The sequence below is a fragment of the Camelina sativa genome, chromosome 20, assembly GCF_030686135.1.
Source record: "Camelina sativa cultivar CO46 ecotype springtype chromosome 20, ASM3068613v1".
Taxonomy (NCBI): domain Eukaryota; kingdom Viridiplantae; phylum Streptophyta; class Magnoliopsida; order Brassicales; family Brassicaceae; genus Camelina; species Camelina sativa.
The window spans coordinates 15,099,839-15,116,527 of record NC_141899.1 but is presented as its reverse complement, the minus strand read 5'-3'; the positions used below and the strand labels follow the sequence as shown (position 1 = coordinate 15,116,527).

The following is a 16,689-nucleotide window of genomic DNA, read 5'->3' as shown; positions in this document are numbered from 1 at the left end:
ACTACTGTTCCGATGTACTTTACTCGCGGTTATACTTTTCATACGTACGCACACGGAAGTCGCAAAGCTACAGCAAATTATGGAATCTATGTACAAGCTGGTGATAGCGATTTCTATGGCGTTTTGCAACAAATATTAGAAGTTGATTATCCAAGGCTTCTGAATCTGAGATGCGTACTTTTCAAGTGTAACTGGTTCGATCCATCGGCCCGAGGTGTGCGAGTAAATAATTGGGGAGTTGTCGATGTGAATGCGAACAGATCGTACGCCAAATTTGATCCTTTCATCCTAGCATCACAAGCACAACAAGTGAGCTTTCTGCCCTATCCTCGTTTAAGACCAAGACGTGAAATGTGGTTATCAGTCATTAAAGTTCTCAAGGCCGTATAATCGGGTTAGTTGATGATCAAGTCGTGTTGCAACAAGAAAGAGTCGGTGAAGTTACCATTCCAAACATGTCAACGGAAGATATTATCCACACTGATCCACAAAACAGACAATTTGAAGATGTTGATGATGTTTCTGAAGAAGAGGGTGAATTAGACGAATTTGAAGAGTCCGATGACAGAGAAGATTCTGATGATGATGATGTTAATTCTAGTAGTTCAGAAAATGAATCTGATTGAGTAATTGTATTTTTTGTTGTTTTTGTTTTTCTTTTTGTTGTTTTTAAAAAAAAAAAATTTATTATATTGCGAGGGATTGGCTTTGGAATTGCGAGGGACCTATACCCTAAACGTTATTTGCGAGGGACTTGCGAGGAAGTGGTAAACGTTCTTGCAGATCCCTCGCAATTTGCGAGGGATGTGCGATATTTTCTAGCTAATCCCTCGCTAATCCCTCGCGGATCCCTTGCATTTAAATAAACTTGCCAATATTGTTTACTAATGATCATTAACCTTTTCAAACTAAAGGAATGCAATCCCAAACCAATATCAAGAGACGAGAAGCTTTTGATTGTTTATTGATATATGTTGTTTAATTAGGGTATAGGGTTGGTAAATGTTGTTTAGGGTATAGGGTTGATAAATGTTGTTTAGGGTATAGGGTTTATAAGATATATATAGTAAGGGATTTATTTAGAGCTTTTGATTGAGTAAATTTGAATGAGGATATGTGATTCCTTTTTCAAAATGTATGATATTAGTGAACATTCTAATGATGAAAATGTAAGTGTTTAGGGTATAGATTTGCGAGGGATTTACGAGGAATTTGCGACGATCACTAGCTAATCCCTCGCAAAATTGTAAAATATAGCCTCAAATATTGCGAGGGCTTTGCGACCAGCCCTAGCTAATCCCTCGCAAATTTGTAAAACCTAGATATACCCTCGCAAAGTTTGCCAGGGATTTGCGACTGCCCCTAGCTATTCCCTCGCAATATCGTAAACCCTAGACATTAAGGTTTTGCGAGTGCTTTGCGAGGGACCCTAGCTATTCCCTCGCAATGTTTATTATTTGCGACTGATTTGCGAGGCGCCTCGGTAATCCCTCGCAATATTTGCTAGGGCTTTGCGAGGCTTTAAAAAGTTTATATATACAAGATCAATCGCGGTTTGAGCTTGCTCAAACCCAAAACACTCGCCGTCAAACCCTAATTTTCTCTCCGATCTTCAGTCAAACCCTAGTTCTATTCCAATCTTCTTCTGGTGTTCCAGTGTTCTTCTTCCGACAAGGTAAAACACAAATCTCATATGATTTCTTCTTCTATGCTTTTCATTTGTTTTTATTTCGATTTTGTTTTTATCTCGTTTTGTTTTCTTTTGTTTTGTTTTGTTTTAAGATCTTGCATTTTGCTTTCGATCTTTCCTTTCGTTTTCGCTTTGGTTTTGATTTCGATCTTATTTGTAGATGTTTGGAGGCAACGATTACACAAGATTCCTGTCGGATCGAGGTTTAGCCTCTCCCACTGCTACTAATCCCTCTCCCACTGCTTCTAATCGTCGCGGTGCCTCCGGTTCTCACAACCCTTCGGGTTCTCACAATAGCCGCCGTCAATCCGTGCCTGCGATGCCTGCTTATAATACGCCTTCACCAATTCCTGCGGCGGATCCTGACATTTCAGCGTCTCAACCCGCGACTTCCTCGTCTACAGTCATGTCCCAACGTCTCAACAATCTGACTTTGGAGCAGTTACTCGATAGTCCTGGTCGAGCTGGTTTGACTAAACTAGATCCGCGACGACCTCCAGGAACTCTGTGGTAAGAATTTTTTTTTTAAGTTTTTAATTAATAATATAATTACGAATTGTATTTGCATGGATTCTGAAAGTTTTATTTGTTTTCAAGGTTTGAGCAAGACCCCTGTGTTGCTTCTACTGTTCGAAGCATCTTTGAAAGAGATTTCAAAGAGCCCCATGCCAATTGGACACAGACGCCAACTAGCGTGGTAGACCGTTGGTATGAAACATTTGCGGTAAGTGAATCTCTTTGTTCGCTATTTTACCATATGTTTTCTTTGCCTTAATTAAATATAGACTAATCCTTTCTTTTTTTGGAAGCAAATATACAATTGGGACCGTTGCATAAACGATAGAGTGAGGAAAGAGTTTGAAGACAAGTTGAAGGAAAGGATGTGTGATCAAGTGTCGAGGTGGAAGTTGAAGTGGAAGCTGAAAGGTGATGAGGCAAAGCCACGGTGGATTGATCCTCAAGTATGGGAGGGTCTTGTTCGGTATTGGCTTGATCCAAAATCAGAAACCAAGAGCATCAACAGTCGGAATGCTCGCTATCATGATCCGGATGGCACCGGAATATACAAGCACCGTTCAGGCCAAACTTCGTTTAAAGGCCGTGCTCGAAAGCATGTAAGTTCCTTAAGTTTTTTTCTTTTTCTTAAGATTATGCCTTCTGAACTCTTTTATTTGTTAACTAATCTATCTCTTTTTTTTTTTTTAGTCTGAGATCACTGGGGAGTTAACTCCGGATTTCCTACGAATCTTAGATGAAACTCATCGAAAACCGGATGGCTCATTTACGGATGGCAAGTCCGAGTCCCTGTTCAATGAGGTGTCGTCCAAGATTCAAGAGTTAGAATCTGAGCTTTGTACGGGGGAGAATGGAGAGAGTTCTGCTTCTGGTGGGGTGCCCATTCATATCAAAAACAAAATTTACACTGAGGTAAGTTACAAGTTTGTAGTTCTTTTTAAAAAAAAAAACTCAATGGTTAATGATTTTGTGATATCTTAGTATTGTTTTGTATGTGATAACTTAGGATTGTTTTTGTATGTGATAACTTAGGATTGTTTTTGTATGTGATACTTTAGAATTGTTTAGTATGTGATAACTTAGGATTGTTTAGTTGGTGATAACTTGCAATTGTTTAGAATGTCTATTGTTTTCTTTTGTATGTGATGATTGTTTAGTATGTGATCCATTGTTTTCTTTTGTATGTTTGTAACTTGTCGTTTGTTGTTTTGTCTTCAGGTTGCTCCGAGGAAGAAAAACAGAATTTTTGGGGTTGGTTCTCTGCAGTTTGAAGCGTCCTCTACCAGTAGCTGTCCACAACCTCTGTCACCAGCTAATGATCCGGTTCTCTTGGCTCAGAAGCTTGCTGCCGCTGAGGAGTGCATTCAAACCCAGGCGAGTCAAATCGAAGAAAGTAATCAAAGAATGCATAGCTATGATGCATACTTTGACTACCTCGCGGAAAAAGATCCTGAGTTTGCTGCCAAGTTTCGAAACCCGACCAACCAACAAGGGAGCAACCCAGAAGGCACCAACCAAGAAGGCACCAACGCAGAGGGCAGCACAGGTGAAACGGGAGCAGCTGGTAGCCAAACTGGGACCAGAAACGTGACCTCTCTCTCTCAATCCTTTTAAAAACTCTGTTCTGATAACTTTGTTCTAATATCCCCATGAGGGAGAAAACTTAAACACAACTTTTGTACTTGCATGGATTATGTTTTATTTTAATTTTAATTTTCAATTCTGTTCTGTTTATTATTCTTCTTTTTGTAACATATAAAACAAAAAAAAAAATCAAACATAAAAATGTAAAATTGGCAAAAGAAAATATAATTAAATATGAAGAATTGCTATAAATTTGCGAGTACCAACAGTACTAGGCAGATTCATATAATCGTGGCAAAGCTGTCGCAAAATTTGCGAGGGCTACATTGCGATGGAGTTGCTACGATTTTTGGTCCTCGCAAATTGCGTGACAGTTGCGACTTAAATGGTCTCTCGCAATTTGCGTGTGAGTTGCGAGGAATATGTCCCTCGCAAATTGCGAGGGATTTGCGAGGGAATTCGTTCCTCGCAAAATTTGCGAGGGAATTGCGATGTCCACTAATTTGCGAGACGCGTTTTGCGAGGAATAGTGGTCCCTCGCAAATCCCTTGCAATTGTTGATTTGCGAGGGACTTGCGATGGATTCTTCCATCGCAAAACGACTGTTTTCTTGTAGTGGTGTGTCTTCAATCGCTGGATTTGGCGAATCTCGTAATTTGGTTTTTGTTCTGGGTGTTAAGAAGGACAATATCGATTTTGGAATCCAGTTTTGGGGATCTTTGGGGACATCCTGTTTCCAAGTTGGAGAATGGGCTGCAAAATGTACTCATTCACATCTTTGGTATTGATTTTCTTCGGGGCTATCCTGTTTTCAGAGATACGGTTTTGTTGCTGGACGAGGATATTTGCGATCTGATTGGGATATCTAAGGCTGTTTTTGGAAGGTTGTGCTCCGGGTTTCCTTGTCGAGGTTGTGATTCTTTATTGAATGGTTTGATCTTTCGGATTCGATTTGATTCTGGGGTCTGGAAAGTTCTTATAGCAGTGTTGATAGAGACGAGAGAACCACGTTTCTCAGTTATCTCTTTGTTTCCTCGATTTTCCTCTGATTCACTGGTGTGTTTAGTTATTCTCGACATGTCGCAGAGTGTTCTTTTGGGTAATGGCTTGGCTGATCAAACGGTGGAGGTGGTGATGCCTAGGCGAAAGATCAAGATATCATACTTTGATAACTCTGATCTTATTGCCGGGTATTCGAAGACAGTGGTGGGGCGATGCTTCAATCCTAAGCTACAGGATATGACTGCTTATCATGATGCCAAGAATCTGGCAGGTCGAGGGTAGGATTGTGGGAGCTGATCTGGGTTCAGGGAAGTTCCAGTTTGACTTTGACGAAGAGTCTGATCTTGTAAACGTTTTGAAGATGGGTCCTTATCATTTCGACTCTTGGATGGTCTCTTTGGTCCGTTGGACACCGGTGGTGGATCCGGCCTATCCCTCTGCGCTCACGTTTTGGGTTTGAGTGTCGGATGTGCCTATCCAATTTTGGGCGGAACCTACGTTTCGTGACATAGGATCTGGTCTGGGGGTTGTTGAGCGAGTTGACACTGATCGAGGGAGAGTGCAAGTAACCATTGATGGACTCAAACCACTATCTTTCGAGGTGGATATTGAGTTCTTCAATGGTGAGATTACAATTGTCAAGTTGGATTATGAGTGGTTGTATGGCTGGTGTGATCATTGCCTCAGTCTGTGCCATGATGTCTCTGTGTGTCCATTACTGAAGAAGGTGCAAGTTCATGGTGGTCGCTTGGATTCAGGGGTGGGACATTCTCATGGGACAGCTCTAAGTTACAAGGGAGCGGTTTAGGCTGAGCCTAAGCGGGGAGGAGGTCACGGTAAAGGGGGCCATCGAGTCCAAACAATGGTGGTGCGAAGGCTCGTACAGAGCAGGTCACGGGTCCTAACTCGCGTGGTAAGGGTCCTTCTGGCTCCGCCTTGCAGCAGGAGGTGCAGGGTAAGCAACGAGGATTAAGGGGATAGGGGCAACAGCGTGCTGATACTGATGCCGTTGCGGTTCCGGTGGGGGTGAGTTCTTCTGGAGAGCCAAGTCAACCGCAGAAGGCTGTTAAGAAAGCCTTGTTCCAGGACGAGGGTGATGTGGTGGTTGTGATGGAATTCTCTGCGGGTAAGGATGCGGGTGTTGAGGAGGGACAAATCTTGTCTTCCCCGATCACTGTTAGTGGGGAGGATTGGGAGACAGTGTCCCGCAATTCCGTGGTACAGGCTCCCGAGGAGGCGGCTGTTCTTACCACTATAGGGTCTCAGGGTTCACAAAAGGTGATTTTGCAGGACAAGTGTCACGGGTCTACCATGGTGCAGCCGGGTGCGGTTCCTACTCTGGGCGCTGGAGTTGCTACTTTGTGTAGTGCCCTTGTTGGAACTACTGCCCATGTTTCAGAGGGACATTTGGATCCACCTAGTGGTTTGGCAGTGGCAGGGGAGTCTATGGTTTCAGAAGGTGCGGACGAGCAAGAGGGGGATGCGGATCAGGCCGTAGAGGATACTGGTGGAGAGGTTGATCTCGATCAGGAAATGGAAGAGTCTGTGGAGGAGGATTTGGGTAACGAGGGTGCAGAGGACCTCCGAGTAGTCCTGTTAAGACTACCGTGTGTGACAAGGGAAAGAAGGGGAAACCCTTAATGTTGAGGGGCGTTTCTGCAAAGAAGCGTAATGCGGTGATGCTGCTGTCTCCGAGGACTCGTCCTCCACAGGGTGCAGCTTCTGGTACCGGGGATAATGCTCCTAAGGCCCGGGAAGGGATCAAAGGAGGTCCAAGTGGGGGAAAGCCACCAAAGCCAAAGCCTGTTAAATGAATGTACTGAGTTGGAACTGCCAAGGTCTGAGGAATAAGGCTACTATAGGGAACCTTAGAGATTTATGGTTTCAGCATAGACTAGACTTTTTATTTCTTATGGAAACCAAGCAATTTTTTTCTTTTTTGGAGCAATTTGTAGGCCATTTTGGCTATAATAATTTAAAAACTGTGGAACCTGTTGGTTGTAGTGAAGTGTTGTACCCACGATCTGCCATCTCGGGTAATAGGCAAGAGGGCCTAGGCTGGGCTTGTCTAATGGGCCGAAAGCATGTTACTGATCGGCCCTTCAGGCCCGGGGAAAGAAAGAGAGCGCGGAGACGCTTCATGCTGGTCAGCTCGCAGCTCGGGCCCGGTCAAAGATTCCTGCATTCAAGAGGATTAATTAGTCCGCGCAAATCGTGTCTTATTAATTGTGCATTAATTGGGTAATTAATTGGTCGGTATAAATATGTAAGAGGGGTGTCACTTGTAAGGATCAAATACTTTTTCCAGCAACAGCAATACAAATTCAAACTCTCAAACTCTCTCTCAATTCAGTTCGGAACTTTTTTACGGCGATAAGCTCCTCCACATTTAAATCACTTCGGAAGGAGAAGCTCATTCTCAGTTCTCACATTTGGCGCTAGAAGGAGGGGAGTTATCGCCTGACTCTCGTTAGTTCCGACTTCATACACAAGTACACTCCACACAACCACCGCTATGGCAACCGGCTCTCCCAATCAGGCATCCTTGGAGGTGATCCAGATGCTCCTGCAGGACTTGTCCGAGAAGTCCGACCGTCAGCAAGCCGCCTCCGCCGCTCTTACTGAACGCTTCGACAGCTTGGAGGGCCAGATTTCCACTCGTCTAGAGGAAATCACGACGTCCGTAGCCGATCTCTCGGCCTCCCACCGCGCGTACGCCGACCGGGTCGACCTCCTGTCCTCCGACCAAAACCCGCGTCGACGTGCTTTGGATTTCTCCGGTGTGACTCCACCTTCCACCTCGAACACTCCGGGAGATTCGTTCCTGCCCCAAACCAACACACAAACAGCGCCACCGCTGACTGGCGATGGCCATACTCCGGTTCAGCCTGGTGTCCTCCGATCTTCTGAGGTCCCAGTCCGTCCTCCTCTCCCTGTAGAAGGAAACACTTCGACTCCAGGGTATGTCACCAATCCCGAGATCTTCCGTATGCAGAGCGAAATCCAGGATATGCGGTCTGTGATGCATAGTGCAACCACTTCGGCTCCGGATATTTTTCGGGTGATCGAGGAATCGAGGCGAACTCCTTTTTCCGATCAAATAGCTCGAGTCCGCATCAAAGATACCGGCAAAATTAAGTTCTCGAGCTACGAAGGAAAAGAAGACCCTACCAATCATCTCAAGTCTTTCTTGCTAACAGCTAGCCGGGTGGACCTCGAGTCCCACGAAGCAGACGCTGGGTACTGCAAGCTGTTCGCAGAAACGTTTAGTGGACCGGTACTGCTTTGGTTCGCATCTTTAGCAGCTGGCTCCATAATAAACTTTACCGAGCTGTCGACCTCGTTCGTCAAGCAGTATTCTAGCCTAATCGAAACTGCGGTGACGGACGCTCAGCTTTGGAACTTAAGCCAAAAGGCTGGAGAGTCCCTGCGGTCTTACATAACAAAGTTCAAGGAGATCCAGGTCAAGATTCCCGGACTCTCGGACTCTACTGCCTTGGCCGTGCTTAAGAACGGCCTCTGGCATGAATCTCGCTTCCGCGAAGAGCTGTCCGTGAATCGTTTCCCAACTATTCAGGTCGCATTACACCGGGCTTCGAACTGGATAGTCGCAGAGGAGGACAAACTCGCTGCTGCGCAAAAACAAAACGCTCTGCCTGCAGGGAAACCACGGTTCGAAGCACCTGCCAAAAAGACTCCGCCTACGACTCCGAAGTCCGGGCCGAGCACTTTCGCAGTCACTCAATCTCCCAAAAAGAATTCTCCAAAGAATTCACCGTCCAAACCTCCATTTTCACCGCGCTCCAAGAGTGGTGTACTCCCAAGTAACAAATGGGTCCGAGATGAGGACACGTACTGCGAGCTCCATAAAACCAACAGTCATTCTACTCGTGACTGTAAGAAGCTGATGCATCTCCTCGCAGAAAAATATGTGGCGGGAGAAATGCCGAATGTCACAATTGAGGAATTGGAGCAAAAAGCGATTCCCGAATTGGACGAGGACGCTCCACCTTCAAAGAAACCGAAGCAGTCCGATGGAAGTGAAGCTCCCAAGAAAAGAATCGACGTGATAATGGGAGGATCGCGTATATTTCGGAACTCCATCACTGCGATCAAAGACCATCAGCGGAAGCTCACTAGCCCCCAGCCGAAGCGAGCTAAGTTGGTAGCAAGTGATCTACCTGAAATTTCTTTCTCCGAGAAGGAAACTGAGGGGCTGGACACTCCGCACGACGACGCGCTCGTCATCTCGCTCGACGTAGCAAACCATGAAGTCTGCCGAATCCTAATTGACACTGGGAGTTCGGTAGACTTGATTTTCCTTGAGACGCTCCCCAGAATGGGTATCGGGAAAGAGCACATCTCAGGACCGCCCTCACCTTTGGTCTCGTTCACTAGCGAGACATCAATGTCTTTGGGCACGATCACATTACCGGTGTCCACTCAAGGAGTGGTCAAAATGGTGGAGTTCACGGTCTTCGACCGACCTGCGGCCTATAATGTTATTTTGGGAACTCCCTGGCTCTATCAGATGAAGGCGGTGGCCTCGACGTACCATCAGTGCGTCAAATTTCCGACCCCACAAGGAGTCCGGGAGGTTTTAGGAAGCCAAAGGACGGCCAGGAGCTGTTACCTCGCAAGTCACAAGCTCCTGATCCAATAGCAACCACAGCTCGAGGTCCCGAAGAATCCAGTTCGGAAGCAGCTAAAAGGTGACCTCACTGAGTCCATTTTCATCAATGACAAGTTTCCGGATCAGGAAATCAAGATCGGAATGGGATTGGATAGCGAGCTCCACGCCAGTCTGATAACCTTCCTGAAAGAAAGAATGGTCACCTTCGCGTGGTCCGTAGACGAGATGCCCGGCATCAGTCCGGAAGTTATCTCGCACGAGCTGAATGTGGACCCTACGTTCCGACCTGTAAAGTAGAAGCGAAGGAAGCTGGATCATGAGCGAGCTGAAATCGTTAACAAAGAGGTTGAACGTTTGCTGAAGGCAGGACAGATACGCGAAGTAAAATACCCTGAGTGGCTCGCAAACACAGTGGTAGTCAAAAAGAAGAACGGAAAGTCGCGAGTCTGCGTTGATTTCACCGACCTGAATAAGGCGTGCCCCAAAGACAGCTTTCCACTTCCGCATATCGACCGGTTAGTTGAGTCCACGTCGGGTCACGAGCTGATGTCTTTCATGGATGCATTCTCTGGCTACAACCAAATCCTAATGAACCCGGACGACCAGGAGAAGACTGCATTCATTACGGACCGCGGGATCTATTGCTATAAGGTGATGCCTTTTGGGTTAAAAAATGCGGGAGCAACTTACCAAAGACTGGTGAATCGAATGTTCGAGCATCAACTCAGAAAAACCATGGAAGTCTACATCGATGACATGCTGGTGAAATCAATGGAAGCCAGCTCGCATCTCGCCGATCTGAAAGTCTGCTTCGACATCCTGGATCAGTTCGGGATGAAACTCAACCCCACGAAGTGCACCTTTGCAGTCCCATCAGGAGAATTTCTGGGGTATATCGTCACAGAAAGAGGAATTGAAGCAAACCCGAGGCAAATTAATGCTTTCCTGTCTATGAGTTCTCCTAGAACCTTGCGCGAGGTGCAACGTCTTAACGGACGGATCGCAGCTCTCAACCGCTTCATTTCTCGATCTACGGACAAATGCCTCCCTTTCTACCAGCTGTTACGGAAAGGGGGAAAAAATTTCTTGTGGGATGCGAAGTGTGAGGAGGCGTTCGCCCAACTCAAAGCTTATCTATATGAACCGCCGGTCTTGGCGAAGCCTGAGTTTGGAGAGCCGCTCTTTCTTTACGTAGCCGTTTCGGATAGTGCGGTCAGCGGAGTTTTGGTTCGTGAAGAAAGGGGGGAGCAGCGACCAATTTTCTATGTCAGCAAGTCATTTACTGGGGCGGAATCCAGGTACCCTATGATGGAAAAATTGGCCCTAGCAGTGGTCACTTCGGCAAGAAAGCTGCGGCCTTACTTCCAGTCCCATACAATCATAATCCTGACGACGCAGCCACTTCGGACGGTATTACATAGTCCGAGCCAATCCGGACGGCTGGCTAAATGGTCTGTCGAGCTGAGCGAATACGACATCGAGTTCCGGACTCGAACCTGTGCTAAGGCGCAGGTGCTGGCGGATTTCTTGATCGAACTCCCACTAGCCTCTTCGGTTAGCGACAATGTCGAAGCCCCGTGGACGTTGTATGTTGATGGTGCTTCTTCCAAATCGGGAGCAGGAATTAGGGTCCACCTCACTTCTCCTACAGGCGAAGTGATCGAGCAGTCATTTCGCTTGGCTTTCAGTGTGTCCAACAATGAAGCCGAGTACGAATCCTTCCTTGCTGGCTTACGCCTCGCAGTGGGGATTGGTGTCTGAAAACTTCGAGCTTTTTGCGATTTGCAGCTGGTCACCAACCAGTTTTTGGGGGAGTACGAGACAAAGGATGGTCGTATGGAGGCTTATTTGTCCACAGCTCGGGAGTTAGTCGCTAGGTTCGAGGAGTTCGAAATCACTAAGATCCCACGAAGTGAGAACTCCGCTGCGGACGCTTTAGCATCTTTGGCATCCTCTTCGGATCCCCCAATGACAAGAATTATCCCCGTTGAAGTTATTCAGTTTCCAAGTATTCGACTAGAGAGCTCCAACATTGTCACGCGGGCGATGAAAAAACAGTTGGCTGCTGAGAAAGCAGCTCGTAAAGCGGCTGCGGACTCTTTACCCTCGGAGGATCCGGCTCCCGTTATACCTACTCCAATGGAAGTTCACCCACCTCCAGCTGAGCTAGACACGAGTTCGACTCCGGAATCATCAAACTCACCAGTTGACAGTCAAGCTGTTATCCCACATGCTGCTTCGAGCGGCACGAATTCTAACAGCTGGGGGGCAGATGACTGGCGGAGCCCGATCTGGGCTTACCTGGAAAAAGGGGAACTCCCAGCCGACAAATGGGCAGCTAGGAAGCTTAAGATCGTCAGTGCGCGGTACTGCGTTCACAAGGGAATACTTCTACGCCGAAGTGTAGCTGGTCCTTATCTAACTTGCGTGGCTGGTAGAGAGCCCGCGATGCTAATGCGAGCTGTTCACGACGGTCCCAATGGGAATCATTCCGGAGGTCGGACTCTGGCTTTCAAAATTAAACGGCAAGGTTACTTCTGGCCTACCATGATCACGGACTGCGAAAAATATTCTCGAACTTGTGAGAAGTGTCAGAAGCACGCCCCGTCAATTCATCAACCTACCGAGCTCCTGTCTTCGGTGTCTGCACCTTACCCATTCATGAGGTGGTCTATGGATATCATCGGTCCATTACATCGAGGACCAGGAGGAGTTCAGTACGTGCTCACTCTTACCGACTATTTCTCCAAGTGGGTAGAAGCGGCAGCCTACGCGAAAGTAACAAGTGACGAAGTGGAGCAGTTCGTACTAAAAAGTATAATCTATCGCTACGGGGTCCCCCACGAAATCGTCACAGACAATGGTCCGCAGTTCATCTCCTCGAAGTTCGAAGAGTTCTGCGCGAAGTGGAAGATTCGACTCAATAAGTCAACTCCGTGTTACCCGCAAGGTAATGGGTAGGCCGAGGCGATGAATAAGGTTATTTTGGCTAACTTAAAGAAACGGCTCGACTCTCGCAAAGGGCGCTGGCCAGACGAGCTGCAAGGCGTTCTTTGGGCAATTCGAACAACACCTCGCCGGGCCACTAGTGAAACACCTTTCTCCCTGGTCTATGGAGTCGATGCCGTAGTCCCAGCTGACATAGAGGTCCCTGGAGTCCGTACCTCGCTGAACCCACTCCGAGCTGAGGAAAATGAGGAGTTCTTACAGGATACTCTTGATACAATCAACGAGCGTCGGGACCAGGCGTTAGTCCGGATCCAGAACTACCAGAACGCGGTAGCTCGATACTATAACTCCAAAATCCGAGGCAGACCCTTGGCAGTGGGCGACCTCGTCCTCCGGAAAGTCTATGAAAATACCGAGGAGCTCAATGCAGGAAAGCTGGGAATTAATTGGGAAGGACCATACAGAATTACTCGCGAAGTCCGAAATGGAGTTTATCAGCTCGAGGATTCAGAGGGAAAACCAGTCCCGAGGTCTTGGAATTCTCTACACCTTAAACTTTTTTACAGCTAATTTCTTTGTATCGAACTACGATTCAGCTTGATCCCGATAAGGATACGTAGGCAGCCCACTTCGGGTCCAGCTATCCATATTAATAAAATTTAAAGTTTTCTTAAACTTTTTTATTGATAATGGTTCCTCAAAAAAAAAAAAAAAAAAAAAAAAAAAAAAAAAAAAGCCGAAGTCTGACTTCGCATCTATCATATAAAGCCGAGGTCTAAGTTCGCAAGCCTAAACCGAAGTTCTCACTTCGTATTCAGCTTTACTTTAAAGCTCAATATTGCGAAAACTCTAAACCGAAGTCCTCACTTCGTCCTCCGCTTAACTTAAAGTCAAAGCTTAGTTTCGCAAAACTCTAAGCCGAAGTCCTCACTTCGTACTCAGCTTTACTTATGAAAGTTGGGATGTCATTTTTTCGAACTATTTAACCGAAGTACTCACTTCGCGTTCATTTCTGCTCGTACCATCTTTTCAAACAACAGGTTTTGGAAATTTAGTTCGTATTGTGGAAATTAAACAAAAGATGGCACAAAAAGAGTAGTTAATACGGAGTGGTCACCACGACCAAAACACTCCAAAGTACGTCTAAAAATAAATACGACAAAACAGGGGGGCAACCCGTGCCAAAACAACCCCGATATAGAAACTACTGAGTATGGGGAGCGGGGTCCGATGCCGCTTCGGAAAGGGCCAGTCCCATCTCTTCAAGCTCCTCTACCGACTTGGTGTTCGCTAGAAAGTCGTCCATCCCCTGATTCGACATTTGCCCGAGATTAGTGCCGGACTCGTCGATTGTAATGCTCAAAGGGTGTTCGCTGCATAAAAGATCGGGCGTATCCGCCAAAAGGTCTGAAAATCCAGAGAGGTCGAGGTCACGGAGAGTTACCTTCGAAACCTTTTTGTCGGCCTCCTCCTCCTCGGCTTTCAGGAGCCCGAGCTCAGCTTCCATGTCTTGGATTTCTCCCCTCGAGATCTCCTTGATCAGCATCCGGTTAGCCCTGATCTCGGCGGCTCGGATCTTGGCTGGGGCCAGTTTCTCCCTCTCTTCGAAAGTGACTTTCACCTCCTCGACTAATGGACGGAGAGTTCGTCTCATTGCCTGCCTTTCGTCTCTCCGCACCCTTTCAATCTCGCAGCTATTTCCAGCTTCGAGCAACTGGTTGCGGAGCTCGACCTCGTGCAACGTACTCCTTGCCGCCTTTGCATCCTCCGCGGCCTCGTAGTAGAGGTCTCTCGCCTTCTTTAGCTTGTCTCGGAGGTCTTCGTTGGCAATTCCGAGGTCGAGCACCTATACCTCGGCTCTCTTCATCCGAGCCCGGATTTGTTCGGCTTTCTCCACGGTAGCAGCGTTCTCGGCCTCTAATCTGGCGTACTCCTTCACCTGGGCTTCCAGATCAGCAATCTTTTCCCGGAGATGGCTCACTTCGGAAGAGGAAGGAGAGGCAAACAGCTCATCTTCGTAAGACGCTACCGAGGAGTTGAACTCGATCATTAGCTGGGAAAGCGCAGCTCGTTAAAAAAACGGCGAAGGTGGTAAAGAAAAACAAAAGCTAAGAAAGCATGTGTCACTAACCTCGCCAATCATGTCCGCGAAGCGGAAGAAGTTCGCACGGTTGAGTTCGGACATGTCTGCAAACGCCGGAACCCGAACTCCTGGCCGAGTGTAACTCCTCATCAGATCAGCTGGGGATACAGGGGGAACTGAAATGAACAAACGATGTAATTCTACTTGGTCCCCGAGACCCAACAAACAAAAAAAAAACACCTCGAGTTGTTATTACCTCGGGGGGAGGAACGACGTTCCTTTGAAAGCGGCCTGCCAGAGGAATCCCCGGACTCCTTAGACCTCCTCTCTGAGGAAGGACCCCTATCTTTCGAACTGGACTTACCTCGCTCGTCTCCTGACGAACCAGTCCGAGCTCGGCTCTTCTCGCGAAGAGGCGAGGAAGTCTCAGGTTCCTTCCTCTTTTTGGACGAGTCCGCCCGCTGGGAGCTGACCTCCACGGAGGGAGTAATAACCTCTCGCGGCTCATCACTAGAGTCCGCTACGACAATTACGGTAGGCCTGGGCGAACTAGGCAGGAGCCCGGAAGCCCCCGTAAGAGGCTCGGAAGGGCCAGCAGGGGGTGCTGAAGTCCCGTCTACCTCAGAGGAAGAGGGACCACACTTCTTAGGGAGGCGAGCTTTGCCCTCGGCAAGCGCTGCCGCCATGTTCAACTTCGCATCCTTCTCGGCGAGTTGGGAGGCCCTTTCCTCTCTATAATTCATCTCCGAAGTGCTTATGGGGTCGGAGCAAACGAGAGAACGTCCCCTGAGCCGCGTTGTGGATTCTCTAATCCTTTCACACGAAAATGAGTCCCAGGCGATCTGACCTTGGCTGCAGAACCGCGAGAAAAACTCCACTAAAGTAGGGCAAAGCAACCCGCGCTCGAAGTGGTCTGAGACAGGAACGACAAGGAGTAAGTAACAGAAAGAATAGTAATGTATTAAGGACACCAAACTAAGAGCACCGTTCTACCAATTTTCGAAGTCCACTTCGATATGTGTGAATTTGCGAGGTGGCCAAAAGTGAGCTCGTTGACCAGGAAGAAAAAGTAAGACTTCCGCCACTTCTCATCTTTCTCAGGAAGGTCGTCGAAGACCTTCAGTCCGGAAAGCGGACTTACGTAGAGCGTGCCCTTGGTGCGACCTGTCTTCACCGTGTACACTTGAAGAAAGTCAGCCAGGGATAGTTTGTAGTCAAACTCTTCCCCCAGAGTTTGAAGACACATAACGGTTTGGACAAAGTTCGGGCACATCTGGAGGAGAGCAAAGCCCAGTTCGAACATCATCTTGACGATGAGTTCGGGAAGGGGAAACGACAGACCACACGCGGAGAAAAATATCTCGAACGCGCAACAGTACCCCGGGGGAGGATTCTCCGGAGACTCGTGAACCTCCGGGAACCTAACCTCGATCTCCGAGGGAATCCCAGTGGATCCCCTAATCTTGGCTATATTCTCCGCCGAGAGAATTGACGGCGGATGAGGGCCAAAAACGCCTGGAATCAGGGGTTTTGTGGGTTTACCCGACGAGGATTTCGGAGGAGACATTCTTTTCCGGGAAGTTAGTGAAGAACGAAGGAAGAGTAAAGGTTTTTTTTTTCCGGTGAAAGTAGAGAGGATTACGGGAGAAAAGAGAGAAAATCTAAGAGCACAAAAACATAAACACGATTGAAGATTAAGGGTGAGAGAGAAGTCGAGGATTACCTTTATACACGGCACCAGAAAGCAATGATTGCTTGGGGAAGTGAAAGGTCTCGCACTGTTTCTTTTCTCTCTTATAACCAACACGCCACCTAGTGGGCCCCGAGGCTTGTTCGGGAAGGCAAATCCCATCATTACCTCAATCAAATCGTGGAGATATGGGGGAGTATTCAGTTTCCCGAAATTGATCGCTCGAAGGTTAAAAGTCCCCCGAACTGTTCAGCTCGGGAGACTTGGGGGGCAACTGTTGTACCCACGATCTGCCATCTCGGGTAATAGGCAAGAGGGCCTAGGCTGGGCTTGTCTAATGGGCCGAAAGCATGTTACCGATCGGCCCATCAGGCCCGGGGAAAGAAAGAGAGCGCGGAGACGCTTCATGCTGGTCAGCTCGCAGCTCGGGCCCGGTCAAAGATTCTTGCATTCAAGAGGATTAATTAGTCCGCGCAAATCGTGTCTTATTAATTGTGCATTAATTGGGTAATTAATTGGTCGGTATAAATATGTAAGGGGGG

At 47.5% G+C, this 16,689-nt stretch overlaps 3 protein-coding genes across 3 annotated transcripts; 2 read left to right on the top strand and 1 right to left on the bottom strand.

Moving 5' to 3' along the window:
- The first annotated feature begins 7,307 nt into the window (after window positions 1–7,307).
- On the top strand, window positions 7,308–9,455 carry LOC147918899 (uncharacterized). Its single transcript, XM_087503769.1, has one exon. The coding sequence runs from the start codon at window positions 7,308–7,310 to the stop codon at window positions 9,453–9,455; it is 2,148 nt and encodes a 715-aa protein (XP_087359895.1).
- A 2,940-nt stretch (window positions 9,456–12,395) lies between these two features.
- LOC147918898 (uncharacterized) lies at window positions 12,396–12,944 on the top strand. Its single transcript, XM_087503768.1, has one exon. It carries the CDS (start codon window positions 12,396–12,398, stop codon window positions 12,942–12,944), a length of 549 nt encoding a protein of 182 aa, XP_087359894.1.
- Window positions 12,945–13,578: 634 nt separating this feature from the next.
- On the bottom strand, window positions 13,579–16,024 carry LOC109131200 (uncharacterized). Its single transcript, XM_087503767.1, has 5 exons — window positions 15,451–16,024; window positions 14,714–15,370; window positions 14,506–14,633; window positions 14,227–14,427; window positions 13,579–14,178 (listed from the first exon to the last, which is right to left on the bottom strand). The coding sequence occupies exons 1-5, from the start codon at window positions 16,022–16,024 to the stop codon at window positions 13,579–13,581; spliced, it is 2,160 nt and encodes a 719-aa protein (XP_087359893.1).
- Window positions 16,025–16,689: the final 665 nt, after the last annotated feature.

What these genes read in the sequence shown, in the direction of transcription:
- LOC147918898 (XM_087503768.1), top strand. Translation starts at nt 12,396, where the DNA reads ATGAATAAGGTTATTTTGGCTAACTTAAAGAAACGGCTCGACTCTCGC.
- LOC147918899 (XM_087503769.1), top strand. Translation starts at nt 7,308, where the DNA reads ATGGCAACCGGCTCTCCCAATCAGGCATCCTTGGAGGTGATCCAGATG.
- LOC109131200 (XM_087503767.1), bottom strand. Translation starts at nt 16,024, where the DNA reads ATGTCTCCTCCGAAATCCTCGTCGGGTAAACCCACAAAACCCCTGATT. An exon ending in GAAGTGGACTTCGAAAATTG is followed by an intron (nt 15,371 to 15,450) that starts GTAGAACGGTGC and finishes TTCCTGTCTCAG; the next exon opens with ACCACTTCGAGCGCGGGTTG. An exon ending in ACGTCGTTCCTCCCCCCGAG is followed by an intron (nt 14,634 to 14,713) that starts GTAATAACAACT and finishes TGTTCATTTCAG; the next exon opens with TTCCCCCTGTATCCCCAGCT.